The following is a 19,724-nucleotide window of genomic DNA, read 5'->3' as shown; positions in this document are numbered from 1 at the left end:
AAACCATGAGTCAGTTGTGGATGAAACAGTGATTGATACTATGCAACAAAGACCTATCATTGGCTCCTTAGACTCTTCGCCCTCAATAGATGAAGTAATGACATCAATAAGTAAATTGAATCTTGGTAGGGCACCTGAAAAGGATGGAATTTATGCTGAGGTCTTGCGATTTGGTGGTAATTACATCACACAGTCCCTTCATGAACTTATTAGTGCAGCCTGGAGGGATGGTGCAATCTCTAAGGACTGGAAGGATACAATTATTCTTCCTCTATATAAAGGAAAAGGAGCCAGAACAATGTGTGGTAACTACAGAGGTATTGCTCTATTATCAGCTGCTGGCAAGGTTCTGGCAAATATTCTTCTTACCCGTCTGAATGGGTGTCTCGTAAATGATGTCCTATCTGAATCTCAATGTGGCTTCCGATCTGGTAGAGAGACAATGGATATGATTTTCACAGCAAGACAGATGCAGGAGAAGTGCTATGAGCAGAATATGGATCTTATCCAGGTATTCGTTGATTTAACAAAGGCCTTTGATACTGTAAATAGGGCCTTTCTATGGAAAATACTTGGCAAACTTGGATGTCCGGATCATTTTATATCTATAATTAAATCATTTCATGATGGGATGGAGGCTTGAGTCAATGTTGCTGGTGGCATGGCGGGGCCCATACCTGTAGAGAATGGTGTCAATCAGGGTGACATCCTTGCCCCAACTCTCTTTTCTTTGTACTTTGCTGCTGCTTTTACTCATGCTTTTGCTAAGGTTATCTCTCTGGGAATATATGTCAGATATCGATCTTCTGGCCGCCTCTTTAACCTTCGCCGATTTGCTGCCAATTCAAAGGTTCTCCAGTCTATTATTCGTGACTTCCTTTATGCAGATGATTGTGACTTAGTCACTCATACAGTGGATGACATACAAATACTCATGAATTGCATTTCTCCTTCTTGCAAGGTATTTGGACTTGGCATTAGCCTGGACAAGACTGTTGTAATGTTCCAGCCTGCACCAGGAAATCTATATGTGAAACCAGCTATCTTGGTTGAAGGAACAATTCTGAAGGTAGTAGACAAGTTTGTCTACCTGGGCAGCACACTCAGCCGTTCTTACTCCCTGGATGAGGAAATATCTTTTAGGTTGCAGAGAGCAACTAATTCCTTCCGGTCTCTTCAGTCCCGTGTCTGGTCCCAGCATGGCATAGCAAGGCAAACAAAAGTTGCTATGTACCGTGCTTGTGTACTGACATCGCTCCTCTACTCGTGTGAAACATGGACTCTGTACAAACGTCAGGTAAGGGTCCTTGAACGCTTTCATCAGAGATGTCTCAGGCACATTCTCAATGTTGGCTGGACACCTTACTAGAATGAAGGATAGCAGGATTCCTAAGCAGATGCTCTTGTGAATGGAAGGAGACTCCGGCAGAAACCAAGGCTGCGCTTTAAGGGCTGTGTCAAGTCCTCATTAAAGGCCTGTGATATGCAGGACACTGACTGGGAGAACAATTCCTGTCATCGCCACGGATGGAGGAAGCAGGTTAAGGAGGGGATCGACACTTTTGAGAGAGCACGTATCCAGCATGAAGAACTTAAGCGAGCTGCGCGAAAGCGCACGGCTCATATAGTGAATGGGGAACGCTTAATCCGCAATGTTTGCAGTCGTGTATGCTTGTCAAGAGCAGGGCTCATTAGCCACCAACGGAGCCGCAAATGCAAAATATAAGTTAGTCTTAGAATGCACAATGTTCCTGAAGGTCGGCAATGGTCTTCCTCGGTCACGAGTGGACGGCCATCATGTATGTATGTATGTGCCTCTGTATTCGGTAATCCAAAATCTGAAAGAGACGGGGTTTGCGATACTTAAAGTCGCACGGAGCCAAATATATATATATATATATATATATATATATATATATATATAAGAGATTTTGTTATCCAGAAGACTCAAAAGGCAGGTAAGGTTATGTAAGTACTACGGAAGGACCGCTGTTAAACACCCGGTTCGATAATAGTATGAGTGAGGAGTTTAATGCGGGTCGTGTGTGAGCGTGTTAAAGATGAGACAACAAAGCCAAGGTAGTACGAAATTTCTAGGACATTTATCAAGAGAAAAGTAGTTTTACGGCTGTTTCAGGGATATAACAGATATCCCATCATCAGAGACGATATGAGAGAGTTCAATATAAGAAGTATAAAGAGAAATATAAGAATAAAAAAATATATGTTGGATGTTAAAGTTACTGTTCCATTATCCAAGGAATGTGCTGTGGAGAATGGGTAAAGAGGCTTCTTGTCCATGGTATGTAAATTCCGATAGGAGCTCATATTTTGTTATTACAAATGGATAGTGTGCAGATATTAATTCCATGTGCTATTCATTCAAAGGGATCTTGTAGTGTAAATGAAATTTTGAGAATATAATGGTAGGTGAAAGTAGAGAGAGAAGAGAATAGATAAGTATGTTAGAAGGAAGAAAATGGTTTGGGTCAAAAGGATTAGGGGAGGAAAGAAAGAAAGAGGAAGAGAAAAGGAAAAAAAGGAGTGCTAGATGGTGGTCGAGATATTGTGATGGGGTGGGGAGAGGAGAGCTATCAGTAGATAAAAGGAATAGGAGGAGGGATAGAAGGGAGAGATAAGAATGTAAGGAAGGAATACGTGTGAGAAGTGGGAGGTGGGTGATATGTTTAAAATGGCACTAAGGTGAAGAGATAGATAAAGAATGTAGTACGGAGGGGACGTACTAGAAGTGAGTAGTAAACCTCAAAAAAGTAGGGAAGAATAAGAAGATATAATGGTCGAGTTTCTAAAAATAGACGTAGGCATTTATATGAAATCAGAGATTGTACTAGTTAAAATGATAGTGGGGACTGATAAATCAGTGAGAGAAAGAAAAATGTGTATATAGATATCCGCATACATGCGCACATATACATATAAACGTGTATATGCACTGTTATATAGGCCCGCATACTCACATATATACAGTCACATATGTATCCATACACATACGCATACATGTATGTGTGTGTGCGCGCGCGTGTTTTTTATATATATTATTAAACAATTAAAAATTTAAAAATTAAAAATCAAAAATTTAAGATTAAAAATGTAAGATATATATATATATATATATATATATATATATATATATCTTACATTTTTAATTTTAAATTTTTGATTTTTAATTTTATATATATATATATATATATATATATATATATATTCGCCATGATAGATTGCTAACCACTATATATACACATTTTTTTTCTCTCCTTGTTTCTTTCTGTGTTCCTTTCTGTGGAAGAGCGTAGGCTCGAAACGTAAAAAACTTTTTCAATTCCCGAGCGTTATACTAATACATCTGTTTGTTTTCTACATCACCTGTCTTCGTCTTTTGGTTTTTTTTGTGAATTCTCCCCATATATATATATATATATATATATATATATATATATATATATATATATATATATATATATATATATATATATATATATATATATATATATATATATATATATATATATATATATATATATATATATATATATATACACATCATGAACTGGGCTGTAGGTATTTGGGTAAGTCCAAATATACAAAACACTTGCACACACAAATATTTATCGCATGGTACTTCCATTTAGAACTAAAGTAGAACACTGTAGTGTTTCAAAGTTAGTGACCCACCACCACCGTAATAAAAGAGTAAAAGCAATGCCTATGACTTATGCACACTCTTCTGGACTTGTAAGATACATTGATACGTTTCATATTCAATAGAAACATCTTTAATCCAATAATTGCGTGAGAATATTTACTAAGAACTTTCAGAGGACTGCAGTAATGATTGAGTGATCTCTAATGTGAGACGAAGTATATCTGAAAGAAGAAAGATTAGTTTGTCAAATGGACGCAGATGGATTTTTGATTTCAGTGAGATAATTCAGTGGGGTAGAAGTTATGGAAACGAAGCGTCCTTGAGTTAGTATTTGTAAAATGCTGGCGAGAAGTTTAGTTGAACATCCTTATTTTGTATAGGTCAAGGATATTTTCTGCTTATGCGTGTGGCAGCAACAGCATCCAGGATACGGAAGCTAAGCTCCAAGGTGAGCATTATCTCATGCTGACTTTTATAATATCTCAATATACATACATACACACACACACATATATATATGTGTGTGCGTGTGTGTGTGTGTATGTGTGTGTGTGTGTGTGTGTGTGTGGAGACGCATGACTCATTGCTTAGAGCATTGGGCTTACAATCTTGAGGTTGTGAGTTCGATTCTCGGACCGAGCCGTGTTGTGTTCTTGAAGAAGACACTTTATTTCACGTCGCTCCAGTTTTACTCAGTTGTAGAAATGAGTTGCGACGTCATTGATTCCAAGTTGTATTGGCTTTTGCTTCTCCCTTGGGCAATATCAGTGGCGCGGAGGGAGAAACTGCTACGTATGGGCGACTGCTGGTCTTTCAGAAAAATCTTTGCCCGGACTTGTGCCTCGGAGGGGAACCTTTGAGGTGCAGTCCCATGGTCATTTGTGACCGAAGGGAGTCTTTACTTTATACACACGTACGCGCACAGGTGTGTACATAAGTTCAAACAAGGTGAAAACAATAGTACTTGAATACCAAAGGTAGAGTAATATGCTTTTATTAAAGTTGAAAAATTATCACAAAAGCTGTTACCCTGAGTTTCACGCTTCCGTTCGTCGGACAGTTTAGTTTTCGTCACAACTGTCCGACGAACGGGAACGTGAAACTCCGAGTAACAGCTTTTGTGATAATTTTGCAGCTTTAATAAAAGTGTGTGTGTGTGTGTGTGTGTGTGTGTGTGTGGGTGTGTGTGTGTGTATAAATTTTTATATATAAAGGAGGGAGGTGGAAATCACACAGAAGTAAATCTAAGACATTTCAATTTAAGAAGGGATTTAATAAAAATAATTTTAAAATTATATAAATAAGATACTTCCGGTTTCGATGAGGAATCTCATCTTATCAAATATCAGTAAACATTTATAAAAAATTGAATTGAAAACAGTTTATCTCCTGTTTGACCCCCAAACAGAAGATAAACTGTTTTTAACTCAAATTTTAAAAAATCTTTACTGATATTAGATAAGATGAGATTCCTCATCGAAACCAGTGATATTTTCTTTATATAATTTTTAAATCAATTTTATTAAATTCCTTCTTAAATTGAAATAATGTCTTCTGTGTTATTTCCACCTCCATCTTATATATATATATATATATATATATATATACACTCAAATATATGGAACCAAGTGTTACATTAACAGAAGGACCCGTGTAAGTTCCAGGAAATTAAAACAGTTAAGAGGACCTATTTATGAAAGGATGATCTGCGTTCATAGTTTAGCATTCTTTGAATATACTTGACGTTCGTCTACATTCATTTCATCACATCTTCGTCGGTGTTGTCTTTTTTCTTTTTTTATCATATCATCTCGCTGATCCTCTTTGATCCGTGCTCTGCGCATTCTTTCTCGAGCAGCTTGCAGCCATGTTTCTTGGAATCAATAGTTTGAAATGTAAAGAGGGAGAGAAGTGTTAACGTCGTTAATACTTCTCTCCTTCTTTTTCTTTCGCCATCTTTTTCTTTCGCCATCTTTTTCTTCCAGCTTCGTCGCTCCTTTCAGTTGAGCACGTGAGGCATTTGGCCTAAGTGTATCAATATTAATCACATTTCTCAACTTCCTCTCTTCTTTCTTCACTTTTCTCTCTTTCTCTCTCTCACTCACTCTTACTCCATCTCTCACTCACTCCACCTCTACCTCTCTATAACTAAAGTACAACGGACGAACGAACAAGCAGATTATTATACAGAGGATGATGAATAATACTGGACTTATAAATGCATTTCAACGTGTACAGGCGTTTGCTACTGTCGCAACTATGTCTTCTATTATTTAGTCATATGACTGGGGAGAGCAGTACCTATGATTCTATAGACACTTTTAGATTGGTGGCGTCAAAAATATGTTCTTGAGTTTAGATATACGTCGGTGTTATCTGTAGGGAAAACATAGCAAGCATATCAGGTAGGCTGTAACTCAGATGAAGAGTGAATTGAAAAAGAATTTAGTGAGGGGTCTTGCTTTAAGCCCTGGTGAATGTGGAAAGTAGCGTGTTAGCTCAGACGAGCAAAAACTGCTTAGAAAACATCGAAATGTAAAACAGCCTCCGAACGAAGTTTATGGGAGATAAATCTAATCTGTTCCGATAAATACATTAATTGCACCTAAATAAGATAAAGTGATGAAAAATAATAAAATCCGAAATGTTACCTCTCAGTAATTTATTTTGCAAAATAATTTTTGTTTTTAATCGGAGAACATCAATAAAATTGATTATTGCATATTCAATCTCCATTTTTATTTAGAAAATCGAAATATGGATTAAAGAAGTGAGGCAATACATAGCAACCAGTCTTGTTTAAACTTGTATCATTGACTTTTAGATTTACTGTTTCCTATAAAACACCGGAAACTTATCAACTCTCAAAGACAATGGACAACGTCTTTTTATTTTCAATTCAAATGATTTGAATAAAGCATCTACTACATTAAAACTGAGGTGATATCAGGAAAACATACGTCATACATTTACTTTATGATTTCTCTATTCTTTCTTTCTTTCTTTTTGCGTTCCATGTCCAGAATGTATGCAGGACATGGGCGACCATGTCCTTTCACAATTCTGTTCTTTGTTCTCTGCAACAATCCCACTTCCTGATGTTTAATCTCCCTTTCTCCCAACCAGTTCGTCAAGCTTGACTTTCTCCTTCCTTTACTCCCCCCTCCAACCTTTCCGGCCATCACTAAATTCTCCAGGCCCTTTTTCCTATGACAAGATCAAGAAATATCAATTCTCAGTGGTTTGGCCCTTATTTCACGAAGCAGTTTCTTATTTATGCATGCTGATTGGTTCTACAGTTTCTGCAAGATTCAGCGGTTTTTCCCTTGCAGATCAAGGTTACTGGGTTCTTCAAATGATGTCATGTCTTGCTTTGTCAAAAGCCTTTATGTAATCTATGAAACACATGAAGACGTCTATTTGCATCTCCACCGCCTGCTCTGTTATCACACAAACACACACACACATACACACACACACACACACACACACACATATAAATCCGAGAATGTAAAGAATGGAACATGTAAAACACGGACTACGACCGTTTCACATCAAAGCAATGCTTGTTACATATGTTGCAACTTACACAGAACCAGTTTATTTAATCTTCAGGTCCAACTATCTCCAAGTTGCTTACATTGTCGAGTGATGGACAAAAGAATCCACTGTTTGACGTATCTGTGAGAAGTTACGACACGGCCAATTCACTGACTTGACCCTTTCGGATTGTTTAGCATAAATAACGTAAAAGACCAATACACTCCCACAGTTCGACTCTCTTACAGGAACGATGACCTGGCAATCTAAAGCCATATGAGAACCTAGTAAACATAAAGAACCTAGTAAAGAATTAAAAAAATTCAACCTAACTATAACTATTATCACCATCTTAACAAAGATTGACTTGCTGGTATTATCCCAACAGAAAACTTAAAGAGGAAACTGTTTATTTCCATAGAAACTCCGAACATTCCTATCTGTTACAAGAAACCTAGTAACAGGCACCAGAAAAGTAATCAGTAATATTTGGGAACTGATATGATTAATGGAAAACTGATGCGATAACTTACAAAAGTAAACAGTTAAAAAAATACCAGCCAAAGAAGAAAAGGTATTAAGAAAGAAACAAACAGTAAATAAACAAAGCAAAGAACTGTGTACTCTGCCTCAATTATACGTCATTCCAAGGGACACTGGTGTTCTATAAAATTGTTTGAGACAATACAAGACACGTCATTACTACGGGTGATTGCGAAACAGGTGCTAGAACTTCCAGATACCCTCACTTATCGAGCAAACCAATGATTAAAGTCGTTCCAGCCATAATCATTCCGTCTTTAATTTTTTGGCACAGTGTATCTAAGATTCCACGACACAGTACTTCTTCCTCTTTGAAGACAGAAAGTGGGATATTAAAAAAAATTGCTTGCTATTTTTTGTAGATTGGGTGTAGGCGTCTTTCTCTGGTTCGCCTGTCAAAAGTAATTAACTAAATTTAGCGAACCAATTAGTCAGAAGTTCAAATATTAAGACAAGAACTTTCTGCAAGACATTGATTTCCAGGAACCCAATTCATACAGTCTGCAAATGTTCTTAAAAATATGAACGTCCCAGATTGATTCTACTCTTCCTATTTAAATAAAAAAGTCATTGTAAGTAAACATGAGATTGTTTATGTCTAACCACAAGTCAGCTCTTATCGAGTGAACATAATCATAGGTGTCCCAACTGCAACCATCCTTTTTTTTTGAGCTTTTTTTTTTCCAGACAAAATGCGGTATATGTAAGAAATCAATTCCAACCCTTTAGCTTTCAGATTACTCTGTCAAATATAATGCTTATTTCTTCACAACGTTTTGAATTAATCATGCATAACCTCATAGCTGCTAAATTTCAATGATGTGTTTGTTTATATTTAGAATGACATTGTAGGGTTGGTGTAAGAAGCTGGAGTTGGTCGGTTTGAACATAAACCAGATAGAATATTTAGGCTGGTTATGGCCATTTAAGTACTAAAAGGTTAATGTTTTCTTTCCTACGATGCAATATGAACAAATTACACCTCGATTTCAACGAATGAGAGTTCCTGTTGTTCGATCAACAAAACTGCTTAGTTATTGTATCAGAGAGAAAGTGACTGGGTATTTCACATTCACTTCTACTATTAAAGTAATCATCAGGTAGATTCAACATGAAAGACAGTGCAACAAGATTTAACTTTCAAATTGCAGCTACGAAACAATATAGCCTTCACACTCTCTGGAGAAAAGTTACTTACCACCGGAAACCTGCTCGAAACCCAGTACCTGAAAGAGGAAAATAATTATAGAACACTTTAAAACAAATTAGATGTTATGTAATATTTAGTTATTAATCACATTTAAAGTAACACTCTGTAGCAGGATTTATGAATTTATACATTATAACGGCAATTATAAACATACACCTTTGTTGTATGAATACATACATACAAACATGCAAACATACATACTTACATACATACATACATACATACATACATGCATAAATACATACATACATACATGCATACATACATACACACATACATACATCCTCTCTTGGACACAAGACCACTACATCACACTTTGAAGACTGTGCGTTTGCAATCCAGGAACAGGAGATTGCCACAAAATACCTGGTGAACAAGAGACAGTGACGCTCTTGTAATCCCAAGGTGCAACCACATGTGTAGGCTATATCATGCTTCTGTGAAAGACATTACGCATACTATTAGCAGCTGTCCTAAAATGTCGTCACAGTACTACCTCCTTATGCGGCACGATGTTGTTACTAAAACAATTTACAATACCATCTGCAAAAAAGACTGTCCTGAAATAAACTTAGAAAATCCCTCCGTATGGAATACATTCATAAACACCAACTCAAAGAATACTGGTAGAATATTCCCATCAAATGTAAACATAACAGGCCGGATATTGTTGTTTAAGAAAGAGGGGCAAAAGTATGTACCATCATAGAGGTCAGCTGCCCTGCAGATAAAAATCAAAGAAAAAGAGGATATCTATGGACAACTGTTTTGAAACCTCCAGCTTCTATATCCAGACTATGAATTCGTATTCATACCAATAATGTCTGTGCTTTTGTATGTGTGTTGTCGATTGGAGGGAAGGAAACAAGATTCGTTATTTGTGATGAGTAATCAACAAACAGTGACACAGTCCGTTAAGGTGTTCCTTTCTATTTTCCTCACAGCAGAAGCATAGTGAGGATGAGTTTACATTCTTATATCAACTACAGCTAAACTATGTAATATTTGAATTTATTTCAGTTCTTCTAATTCAGACAGTGTTGGGCATAAGTATTGGATTGGATTGCCTTCGTTCACTCCACTTCAGGACGAAGACCTCAGCATGTTCTCACCACCAACCACAGTCTGATGTGGAGGTCGTAAATTTGAGCTTGAGGTTTGATGAGCCTACTCTGACAACTGGTTTAACATGGCTTGGCAGAGAGATGCAGTTTTTATACTCATACCCAGGAGTAGTGAAGTCGATTTCATCGACCCCAGTTCTCAACTGGTTCTTATTTTATCGACCCCGAAAGGATGAAATACAAAGTTAATCCCGCCAGAATTTGAACTCAGAACGTAAGGACGGACGAAATACTGCTAAGCATTTCGCCCCGCGTGCTAGCGATTCTGCCAGCTCGCTGCCTTAAGTATATATTGTTTAATTAATGGCGAACTGTCAAAATGGCAAATATGCAAATTATGCTGTTGTCTATAGTTCTGATTTTATTTATGACTCCTTTCTGACTTGAAACTCTGAGTAACGAGATGAACATTGGCCAGAATTAATGTATATGCAACAAATTTTCTCAACCTAAAATACTTAAGTAGAAGTATTCATATCACGATTGTGTATGTATGTGTGTGCGCGTGTGTGAGTGTGTGGGTGCGTGCGCACGTATGTGTATATACATACATACATACATACATACATACATACATATATATATATATATATATATTAATCAATAGATAGATAGATAGATAGATAGATAGATAGATAGAAAGCAAATCCAACATATAAATAAATATTGAGCTTTTATGCTATATCCAACAATCATCAGCATATAATAAGAGTTAACCTTTTTGTTTGTATGTTTGTTTATTGTAGAGTACTGTATAGGATGTTAATGTTATTAATTAATATATTTTGTCTATTTTTATTTCGTGGTTATTGGCAATGCATTTACAAAAGTGAGCCATTACAACGCGTAGTAATAGAGAACAGAAGCAAATCTCGATAGAAAACAAAATAATTGACAACGCTACCGTCTGATTGATAAAACAACCATAAATTAACTATGGAAGTTTTATTAATTGTAAAATGCGAACCAAATATTAATTCACAGACACAATACACCTGAAATAGACTATAGAAGCAGTCTGGAATTAACCGTTAAATAATTTTAAGTACGGTGATGACGATTTCATCAGTGACGGCATTATTTCCACTATCCTTCACTGCCTACTACAAAACGCGGTACTGTTGTTACGGTTGTATCACTATTATCATTTCATTCAGAATTTAAGGCTGAAAAGATTTCGAGCCTTTAATGGACATAATTTTTCTCGAACTCTCATGTCCGCAATGTACCATGTTTAAAAATGAAGATGATCCCTATGTCTGCAACTACATGTCGCTATATACTTAATAAAATCTAACACACACACACACACATACACGCACACACACATTCATACATGCACACATGCGCACATACATCCACATACATATATAGATAACATATATGCACAGCCACATACGCATAATTATTTTCTGTAAACACTTAGTGCTTACGTCTGATCGAGGCATCGTCATTTCAGTCGTAATTCTCTACGGCGTTGAATTCAATTCAATTAACCATCATAAAAACTATTCTTGAAATGATGACAACAATGACTGAATAACTGAACACAATGTGTGCGTGCGTGTGTGTGTGTGCAAGTATGTACATATTTTCCGAGGTCACAACATAAACGCCATAATCAAAGCAAATAGCTAAAACGTAATACATGCTGGATGGGATAATATAAGAAAATATGGATAATGTACCACAGCATAAAATTAACTTCCGCTTGAATGAAATAAAGGTTTTAAGAAAATAGATTTTAATAGAAAGATTTTTACACTGCAAAACGAAAGTAAAATCTTGTACTTCCTTATATTTTGGATAACATATCTATCCACATAGAAAAGCATATAAACAAATATATGTTAAAGTAACATTAATGGCTTGTTGCTGGTCACTGTACTGATAGCATCACCAGTGATACAGATGCTATCAGCCTAGTAACCAAGGACAAATCGTTAATGTTATTTTAATTGATACTTTCTCCATGAGTAGCTATGCTACCCAAAATAAATACAAGGAATTAAGGATCTTTGTGGTTTTCGTCATTGTTTACAATTATCTTTAAAAACAATTCTTAATGTATCGTATAAATGTGATTTTTAATGCTGAATCCGAATTTGTTATTCCTTTATTCAAACAAAAATTTTGCAAAAATGTTACAGATGTTCAAAGTTTGATCATTTTCAGAATTTTCAGCCAATCAGGGAACAGCGCGTTCACTGCCTCTTCTATCATCGGGGATGAGGCAGTGAACAAAACTTAATCCATATACCAAATTTGAAAACTATTGGAACAAAATTGTAAACAGTGACGAAAACCACAAATATCCGGAATTAATAATGCTATGTATATATATATATGTGTGTGTGTGTGTGTGTGTGTGTATTTATGTGTATATATATATATATATATATATATATATATATATATATATATATATATACCTTTGCTATTATGCAAAAGTGTCCTAAGTCCAAAACGTTGCTTTTTTTTCAGGAAACGAAAAAATAGTTTCACCATTCCATAGCAAAACCGTTATACTACACTTTGACAATATTTTTATATTTTGGCATCTGATGCAACTGGAGATACGATAGTTTGACAACAAAAAAACGGCTATTGCAAGCAAAAAAAAAAAAAAACATTGAAAAAACGCATTTGGCAAAATTTGGATATACGACAGTTTAACATAATAGCAACGATATATATATATATATATATATATATATATATAATATATAGTTTTAGGGAAAATAACCAAGTTTCAAGAACTCATCGATAGAAATCCACTATCACATATAGAAAAATTAATAATTTATGTTGTTAGTTATATAAATTTTAAATTTTTCATTCATTTTTTAAAGTATTATTCTTTCATTCATGTTTGCGTATTCTATTCTCTATTTTAACGTAGTATTTTCGCGCGACCTCTGCTTAAAACGCTATAGCTATTAGATAACGTCTTAGTTTCAGTTTGAATTACGGAAAAATATGGATAAGTACTGTTTTTACTTTGCTAAAGATTTTCTACTATTTGAAAATAATATGTATTCTTGTTTTTTTATATTATTCATTTGGTTCTTTAAAGGTTATTTTTAATAGATAACTTATTTAACACTAAATTATTTAGAAGTTATAGTTTCATTTCAACATAATATTAGAACTTCGATTTGAATAGTGTTGATATATTTTCGATTATTTTTGATTAATAATATTTGATTAATAATTAGTCTTTATTGTTTATAATATCGTTAAAGGTTTTTTAATTAAAACTTTGTATATATATATAAAGTTTAATCTTTTATTCTTAATAATTTTTTTCTTTCATAATTTTTTCATTCATAATTTTTTCATTCATATTTTTATTTCTACGTTTGTAGAAATAAATATTCTTGTATTTTTCTATTATTCAATTGATTTTTAATGATAATTAAATAAACGGTTTTAGTTTTAAATAGTATAGCTTTAACTATTACACCGGTTAAATATGTACTAATTTTATCTTCATTATTATTTTAAACTTAAACTTCGTTCAAATTGTATTTAAACCAATGATAATTTATGTAAGCTGGTTTTTGTATATAACATACATGTTAGCATATATTATATTATAATGGATGAAGGGATGATTATTGAATGTTTATTATTTTGATATTTTGATATTTTTAATAATTTTTCTATCTTTATAAAATAAGTATTTCATATAAATTAATTTGGTACATATTGTTGGTTGATATATATATTTATTTATTTTAATTATTGTTCTACTTACGACCTGACGATTAGCTATATTTTTGAATAGAATTTATTTTCGATAATTTCAATTGATTTTAATCGATTTAAATTTCCTTTCTATTTGAAAATTAGTTATGAAACACGTGTAGTCATTTTATTATCTTTATCTTATGATATTTACTTTGTTTTATATTATACTCATTTATTGTGCTTTTAATTATTAATCTTTCTATATGTGATAATGGATTTTCATCGATGAGTTCTTGAAACTTGATTATTTTCCCTAAAACTATATATTTTATATATATTTTATCTATAAAGCTCAATTTAATTTTAATTTTTTATAAATTGATTTTAATTGAGTTTTTACCTGTAATTTTGGATTTTGTCCCTAATATTATATATATATATATATATATATATATATATATATATATATAGAGAGAGAGAGAGAGAGAGAGAGAGAGAGAGAGAGAGAGAGAAAGAGAGAGAGAGCGAGAGAGAGAGAGAGAGAGAGAAAGAGAGAGAAAGAGAGAGATGAGAGCGCGAGAGCGAGAGAGATATTTGAATCAAAAGTTATGCAATATTTTGTTAACTTATTTGTTTTATTCATCAAGTTTTTTTTTTAAGCAGCCTAGCATTCAAAGCGCAAGTCATTATGTTACATAGTCTGAAGCCACCTTTCTATCAGTTTTTTTATCCTACGCTGACAGCAGTTTTTATCCTTCGAGGCGAAGAGCTCCTTCACTCAAACTTCCACCGCCTCTTGCTTGATGAAGCGTCACGAGCGCAGTAATTGAGCCATGGATCGGAACAAGTAATAACCCGTGTTAAATAATTTTCCGCCATCCTAAAAGGCATAAGCAATTGTTAAGGGCCAGCTTTCGGAACTTGTCGCCAAGTATGGACATTTCGAATACAAGGTGGTAGTTTGTGTCTAGTGGAATTATGAGTGGATAATTCACGACGAATTCATTCCGGATGGTTGAGCCATCGATGTCAACCTGTATTCCGAACAACTGCAATGGATATATGCCATTGTGTGGCAAAAATACCGGACATTGGGCAACAGAAAGCAATCTCTTCTGTAGCAAGACAACGCAAGACCTCAGTCCACTCGAACGACCCGAAATAAACTCCAGGAACTTGAGGGAATGGAATTGATTCAACACCTAGTGTATAGTCCAGACATAGGCAGGGTTCTTCACATAAATAGAACATAATGCAAGTTGACCTTCCCATCTAGATTACAGCTGAGAAAGTGAATATCTAACGCCATTTGAAAGTACATATACATGGCAATAAATTAGTAAAGTCCTTTAAGGGATTGAAATAGAGGAAGAAAATGAAGAGAGATTAAAAGGGAGAAAAAAAGATGAAAAGGGGGAAAGGAAGAAGAAAAAAGAAAAAAACTCTCATCCACTTAAAGAATATCAAAGGGTTTTAAGGACTAAGAGTCAATGGAACGAGATGGTCAACTATTATTTGGTTGGCGTCAAGATAAGCAAGAAAACAGAGGTTTGAAGAAAACATTTCTTTACATAATGAAATATTTTTGTTCATCAATAAAGAATACGTCGGAAAGAGCAGTAGTGAACCACAACCCATTTGTGTTACTGTTTGTACTTCACCATACTCGGAACCTTCTCTGCGTTGGATCTGCAGCCTATAGTCGACTGTGGAATACGTGCCGTGAGTGTACTCCTGTGTGACTTTGCGTACAAGTTGTATATTCGATCAGTACTTGTGAATGTGTGCATAGCTGGAAGGACAAATCCGTATCTACTTTAGTAAGTACGAATATGTTTGTACACATTATTAGTGCACAGATGCAGTATCCCCGACTCTACCCTGGTGCCTTTACTATTTAAATATCTTGATTCTATCGGATATATATATTATATATAAAAGAGAGTTTGTGTTTGTGTGTGTGTGTATGTAAGTTCTGCATTCGAAAACTAAGTTGCCGATTATGACGCATGGGGTATCAAAAGATACAGTAATTTTTCGGCTACCAAATAAAACTTTATTTTCATTTGCATATTTTCTACAGCTAGCTTTAGTTATTTGAAAGACACTGCTCTACAACCAGCTTTAGTTATTTGAAAGATACTGCTCTACAACGACCAGGTTTTATTAGAATGTGAAAATAGTTTCACACTTTCAATTCGAACCAAAATTACAAAATGTTGCATTACGCGAGTGACGACGTGTGAGTAATGAAAGTAATGTTTCTCCGAATTAGTTACATCTGGACTATAATATGGGAAGCTGCTTATCATCTATCTATATATATTAGGTCAACCCATAGATAATGCGATTTTTTCAATTGCATGGACTAAAAGTTGGAGGAGGACGGGATAAACTACCCACGACAACTTGCTATAAAAGCAGGTAGTAATTTTACTTTGTGCTTATTCTTAGTGCAAGTTTTGAAGAGTGCAGTTCGATTTTAACAGTTATTTCTTCAACGCAATAATGGAAGTGGTAAAAGAGCATACTCAGCATATGTTGCTCTATGGCCAGTCATTCAAGTCAGCGCTAGAAGAAAAAACGACCATCTTTGGTTCGGCCACATACAGCGAGGATGATATTCCAAAAGCTGGAGCAGTTTGAATGAAAAGCGATGCCCCACCTACCATATTCGCCGGACATTGCCCCATCTGATTATTATTTATTCCGCAGTCTTCAAAATCATTTGGACGGAAAAAATATGAATTCTGTAGACAAGGTCAGAACAGTACTGGGGGAGTATTTCCGTCAAGGACAAGTGAATTTTGGAAGAAGGGCCTTGCAAGACTACCAGATAGATAGAAAATGAAAAAGAGTATATTTTAGATTAAAAGAGAACTTTGTTTACCTTAATCTTGAAAAATAAAGGAAGTATTTAAAAAACCGCATTATTTATGGGGTGACCCAATATAAAGGCTACCAAATAAACTATGTTTTTAGCACAACGACTCTTTTTTACTAATAAGATAACCTCGGAAACAAGGTTGGGACCCACAATTTTGAGGTCATTTTTGGGCAATATTTCGACTTGCTTCTAATGTTTCACGTTCGTCCGATGTTTCACGCATGCGTAGAATTCTACTCAAACATTTATGAAAATGTACATATAAATATTGTATTAGAATAAGTCACAACCGAAAAAAAATTTCATTAAAAGACATCCATTTCTTTATAAGCTATGAGAAAATAGTCACTTACTCTCTCTCTCTCTCTCTCACTCAGGCACACGCACACATGCATACAAAAAAGAGATGTATGCATATGTATTTATGTACGTGCATATGAAATATAATGTGTATGTGTGAGAGAGAGAGAGAGAGAGAGAGAGAGAGAGAGAGAGAGAGAGAGAGTGCCACTTACACATGTATTTTTAAAAATACATACATGACAACACACTTTCACTCACTCTCTCTCGCTCTCTCACGCACACGCACACACAGACATACACACACGTCCATTTGATATACACATACATACATCTTTTACTTACTCCTCTCTTTCATTGCTGCATTCACTTCAAAGCAAATGTCGCCTTTTCACTTTCTCCTCTCATTCAATTTCTGCTCTCTTCAAAACATAAAGAAATAAAAAAAGATTTTACGAAAATTAACGAACAATCATATGATCCCATATGATCGACTATATGATCGAGTTGACAACTTTGCTGTTTCAAACGAAAGAATGCTATAAAATGATTTCCTTTGTCACACACACACACACACACACACACACACACACACACGCACACACACACACACACTGTACGAATTATGCTATTTCTTACTGTGTGCACGTGCAAAATTATAGCTCAAATCCAATTGAAATTACCTTTTTTATTTTGTAATCTGTGTTTGTGATGAGAATATTTAAAAACCTGATCATCGGTATAAACTTAAAAGTAAGTTTTCCCAGAAATCCTGACCTTTACCTGTTGTTTCTAGCATGTCCAAGGTGACATTTGCGCCCTGCCTCTTATTTGTTTTCTAAATTTCTTCCGATTCCTATGTTTCGATACAGGAGATATTTCGCCCAAAAAACACGTTCTCGATATTTTAATTTTCTCCCTCTCCACCCCAATTTCTTCATTTTTACCTTTTTCAAAAATTTTTTCTTGGTAATCTACGGAGAGAAACACAGAAAGTACGAATCTTTTAGAATTTTTTTCTTCCTTTTTTTTCTTAAAGAAGCATTAAAATCTCCTTCCCAAAATCCACCCATCACCTCACCACTTTCAAAAAGCTACAAACTCCCAATGTTTCACTTTAAGCTTTTTGGAAAGCAAGGAAAGTTTCTTCAGAAATAATGTCGTTTACCTATTGTTTCTAGCATGTCGGGTTTTCTGGTGATGGTCTGGTATTTCTTACGTCTGCTATTTCATTACAATTCTACGCATGCGTGAAACATCAGATGAAAGTGAAACATTGGGAGGTTTTAGTTTTTTTGGAAGCAGGTAGGTGATGAGTGAGCGAGATAGGGGAAGGGGCATTGAGTGTTTCTTTAAGAAAAATTAAACTTTAAAAAAAATACATATTTCCCTGATTCGTAATCTCTGTATTTTTTTACGTGGATAAAAAAAAATCGAAAAAGGTTACAAATTAAAGAAATTGCGGTGGGAGGAAATAAAAATTTTGAAAATGTGATTTCTGGGCAAAATCGTATTAACCCACTTTTATACGATGAAACAATACATAGTTATTGTTCCTTCTTAAGAACAGAAAGCATTTTCATGCAAATCCATGCAAATCGTACCCTCCCCCTTCACTTTTAAACAAACATTAACTTCAGTTAAGCCAATAATCCAGTTGACTGGATAATCAGGCGTGCCGATTCTGACCATAAGAAAGGAACAAATAATACAGTGTGACTGTAAGTCATAATACCCGAGCAACGCCGGGATGCATTGTTAGTGTGTGTATGTGTGTGTGTAGATAGATAGATAGATAGATAGATAGATAGATAGATAGATAGATAGATAGATAGATATCACAATTCAAGCAAACTACTACATTCTTTTGAGCTTTTATTTATTTATTTTTATTTTGGTGAAAGTGAGTGCTGAGCTACTACGCTACGCAGTCGTTTGACCAGCTAGAAATAGCAGCCAAATTTCCCTCAAATCAAAACTAGGGTCCTAAAAAAGGAGTGATACTTTGGATAATGCTGTTGCAGATTGCGTTATATTTGAATTTAAAAAAACAAAAACTAGATGGTGAGGCCCAAGAGCTAAGCAACAACCACTGTGCTATAAAATCCTATGATTTCAGTCATGCCAATAGCTTGGAGACAGAGATAAGTCATGTTCAAACCGTAACATATACAGATACGCCCAATCCTTTTGCATTTAAAACCATGTTATCAACTAAAATACTGACATTACAAATGAATTAACAATGTATTATTGAATATCTGTCCCAATGGTATTTCCATTGATATTTTACTTTATCGAATTGATAAGAAACTTCTTGCTGTACACGTTCGACCACACAACAAGTACTGTATTTCGACAGCTGTATACAATACTTATTCATCAATGAATTATCTACATCATATTCGTTTTTTTTTTTGTTTTTTTTTCTCGATAATTAAAACTGAACTGAAGTTTATGAACACACTTCAATGTAATTACTATATTTGTGGCGATGATGATGATGGTGGTGGCGGCGGCGGCGACGGTGGCGGTGGTGGTGGCGGTGGTGGTGGCGGTGGTGGTGGTGGTGGTGGTGGTGGTGGTAGTGATGGTGTTGGTGCCGACGACGATGATAAGGATGATGATGATGAGGATGATGACGATGACATAGATGTCACGATGGTGATAGTACTGGTGGTTTAAGGCGATGGATTAGCAAAGTCGTTTGAGTGTCGAATAGAATGATTCGCTGTGTTCGTTAGGAGAACTGTGCTCTGAGTT

At 35.0% G+C, this 19,724-nt stretch overlaps 1 protein-coding gene across 2 annotated transcripts in view; it reads right to left on the bottom strand.

Moving 5' to 3' along the window:
• LOC106877357 (polycystin family receptor for egg jelly) overlaps positions 1 to 19,724 on the bottom strand; it is a 140,664-nt gene that overhangs the window by 115,518 nt on the left and 5,422 nt on the right. For both annotated transcript variants that reach the window (XM_014926242.3, XM_052967101.2), the window contains exon 2: positions 8,946 to 8,973. In XM_014926242.3, the coding sequence (XP_014781728.1) occupies positions 8,946 to 8,973 (28 nt within the window). The remainder of the gene's footprint in view (positions 1 to 8,945; positions 8,974 to 19,724) is intronic.

This window comes from Octopus bimaculoides, chromosome 4, assembly GCF_046866305.1.
Source record: "Octopus bimaculoides isolate indiv1 chromosome 4, ASM4686630v1, whole genome shotgun sequence".
NCBI lineage: Eukaryota > Metazoa > Mollusca > Cephalopoda > Octopoda > Octopodidae > Octopus > Octopus bimaculoides.
The sequence above is the reverse complement of the archived record's forward strand: the minus strand, read 5'-3'. Positions and strand labels throughout refer to the sequence as shown.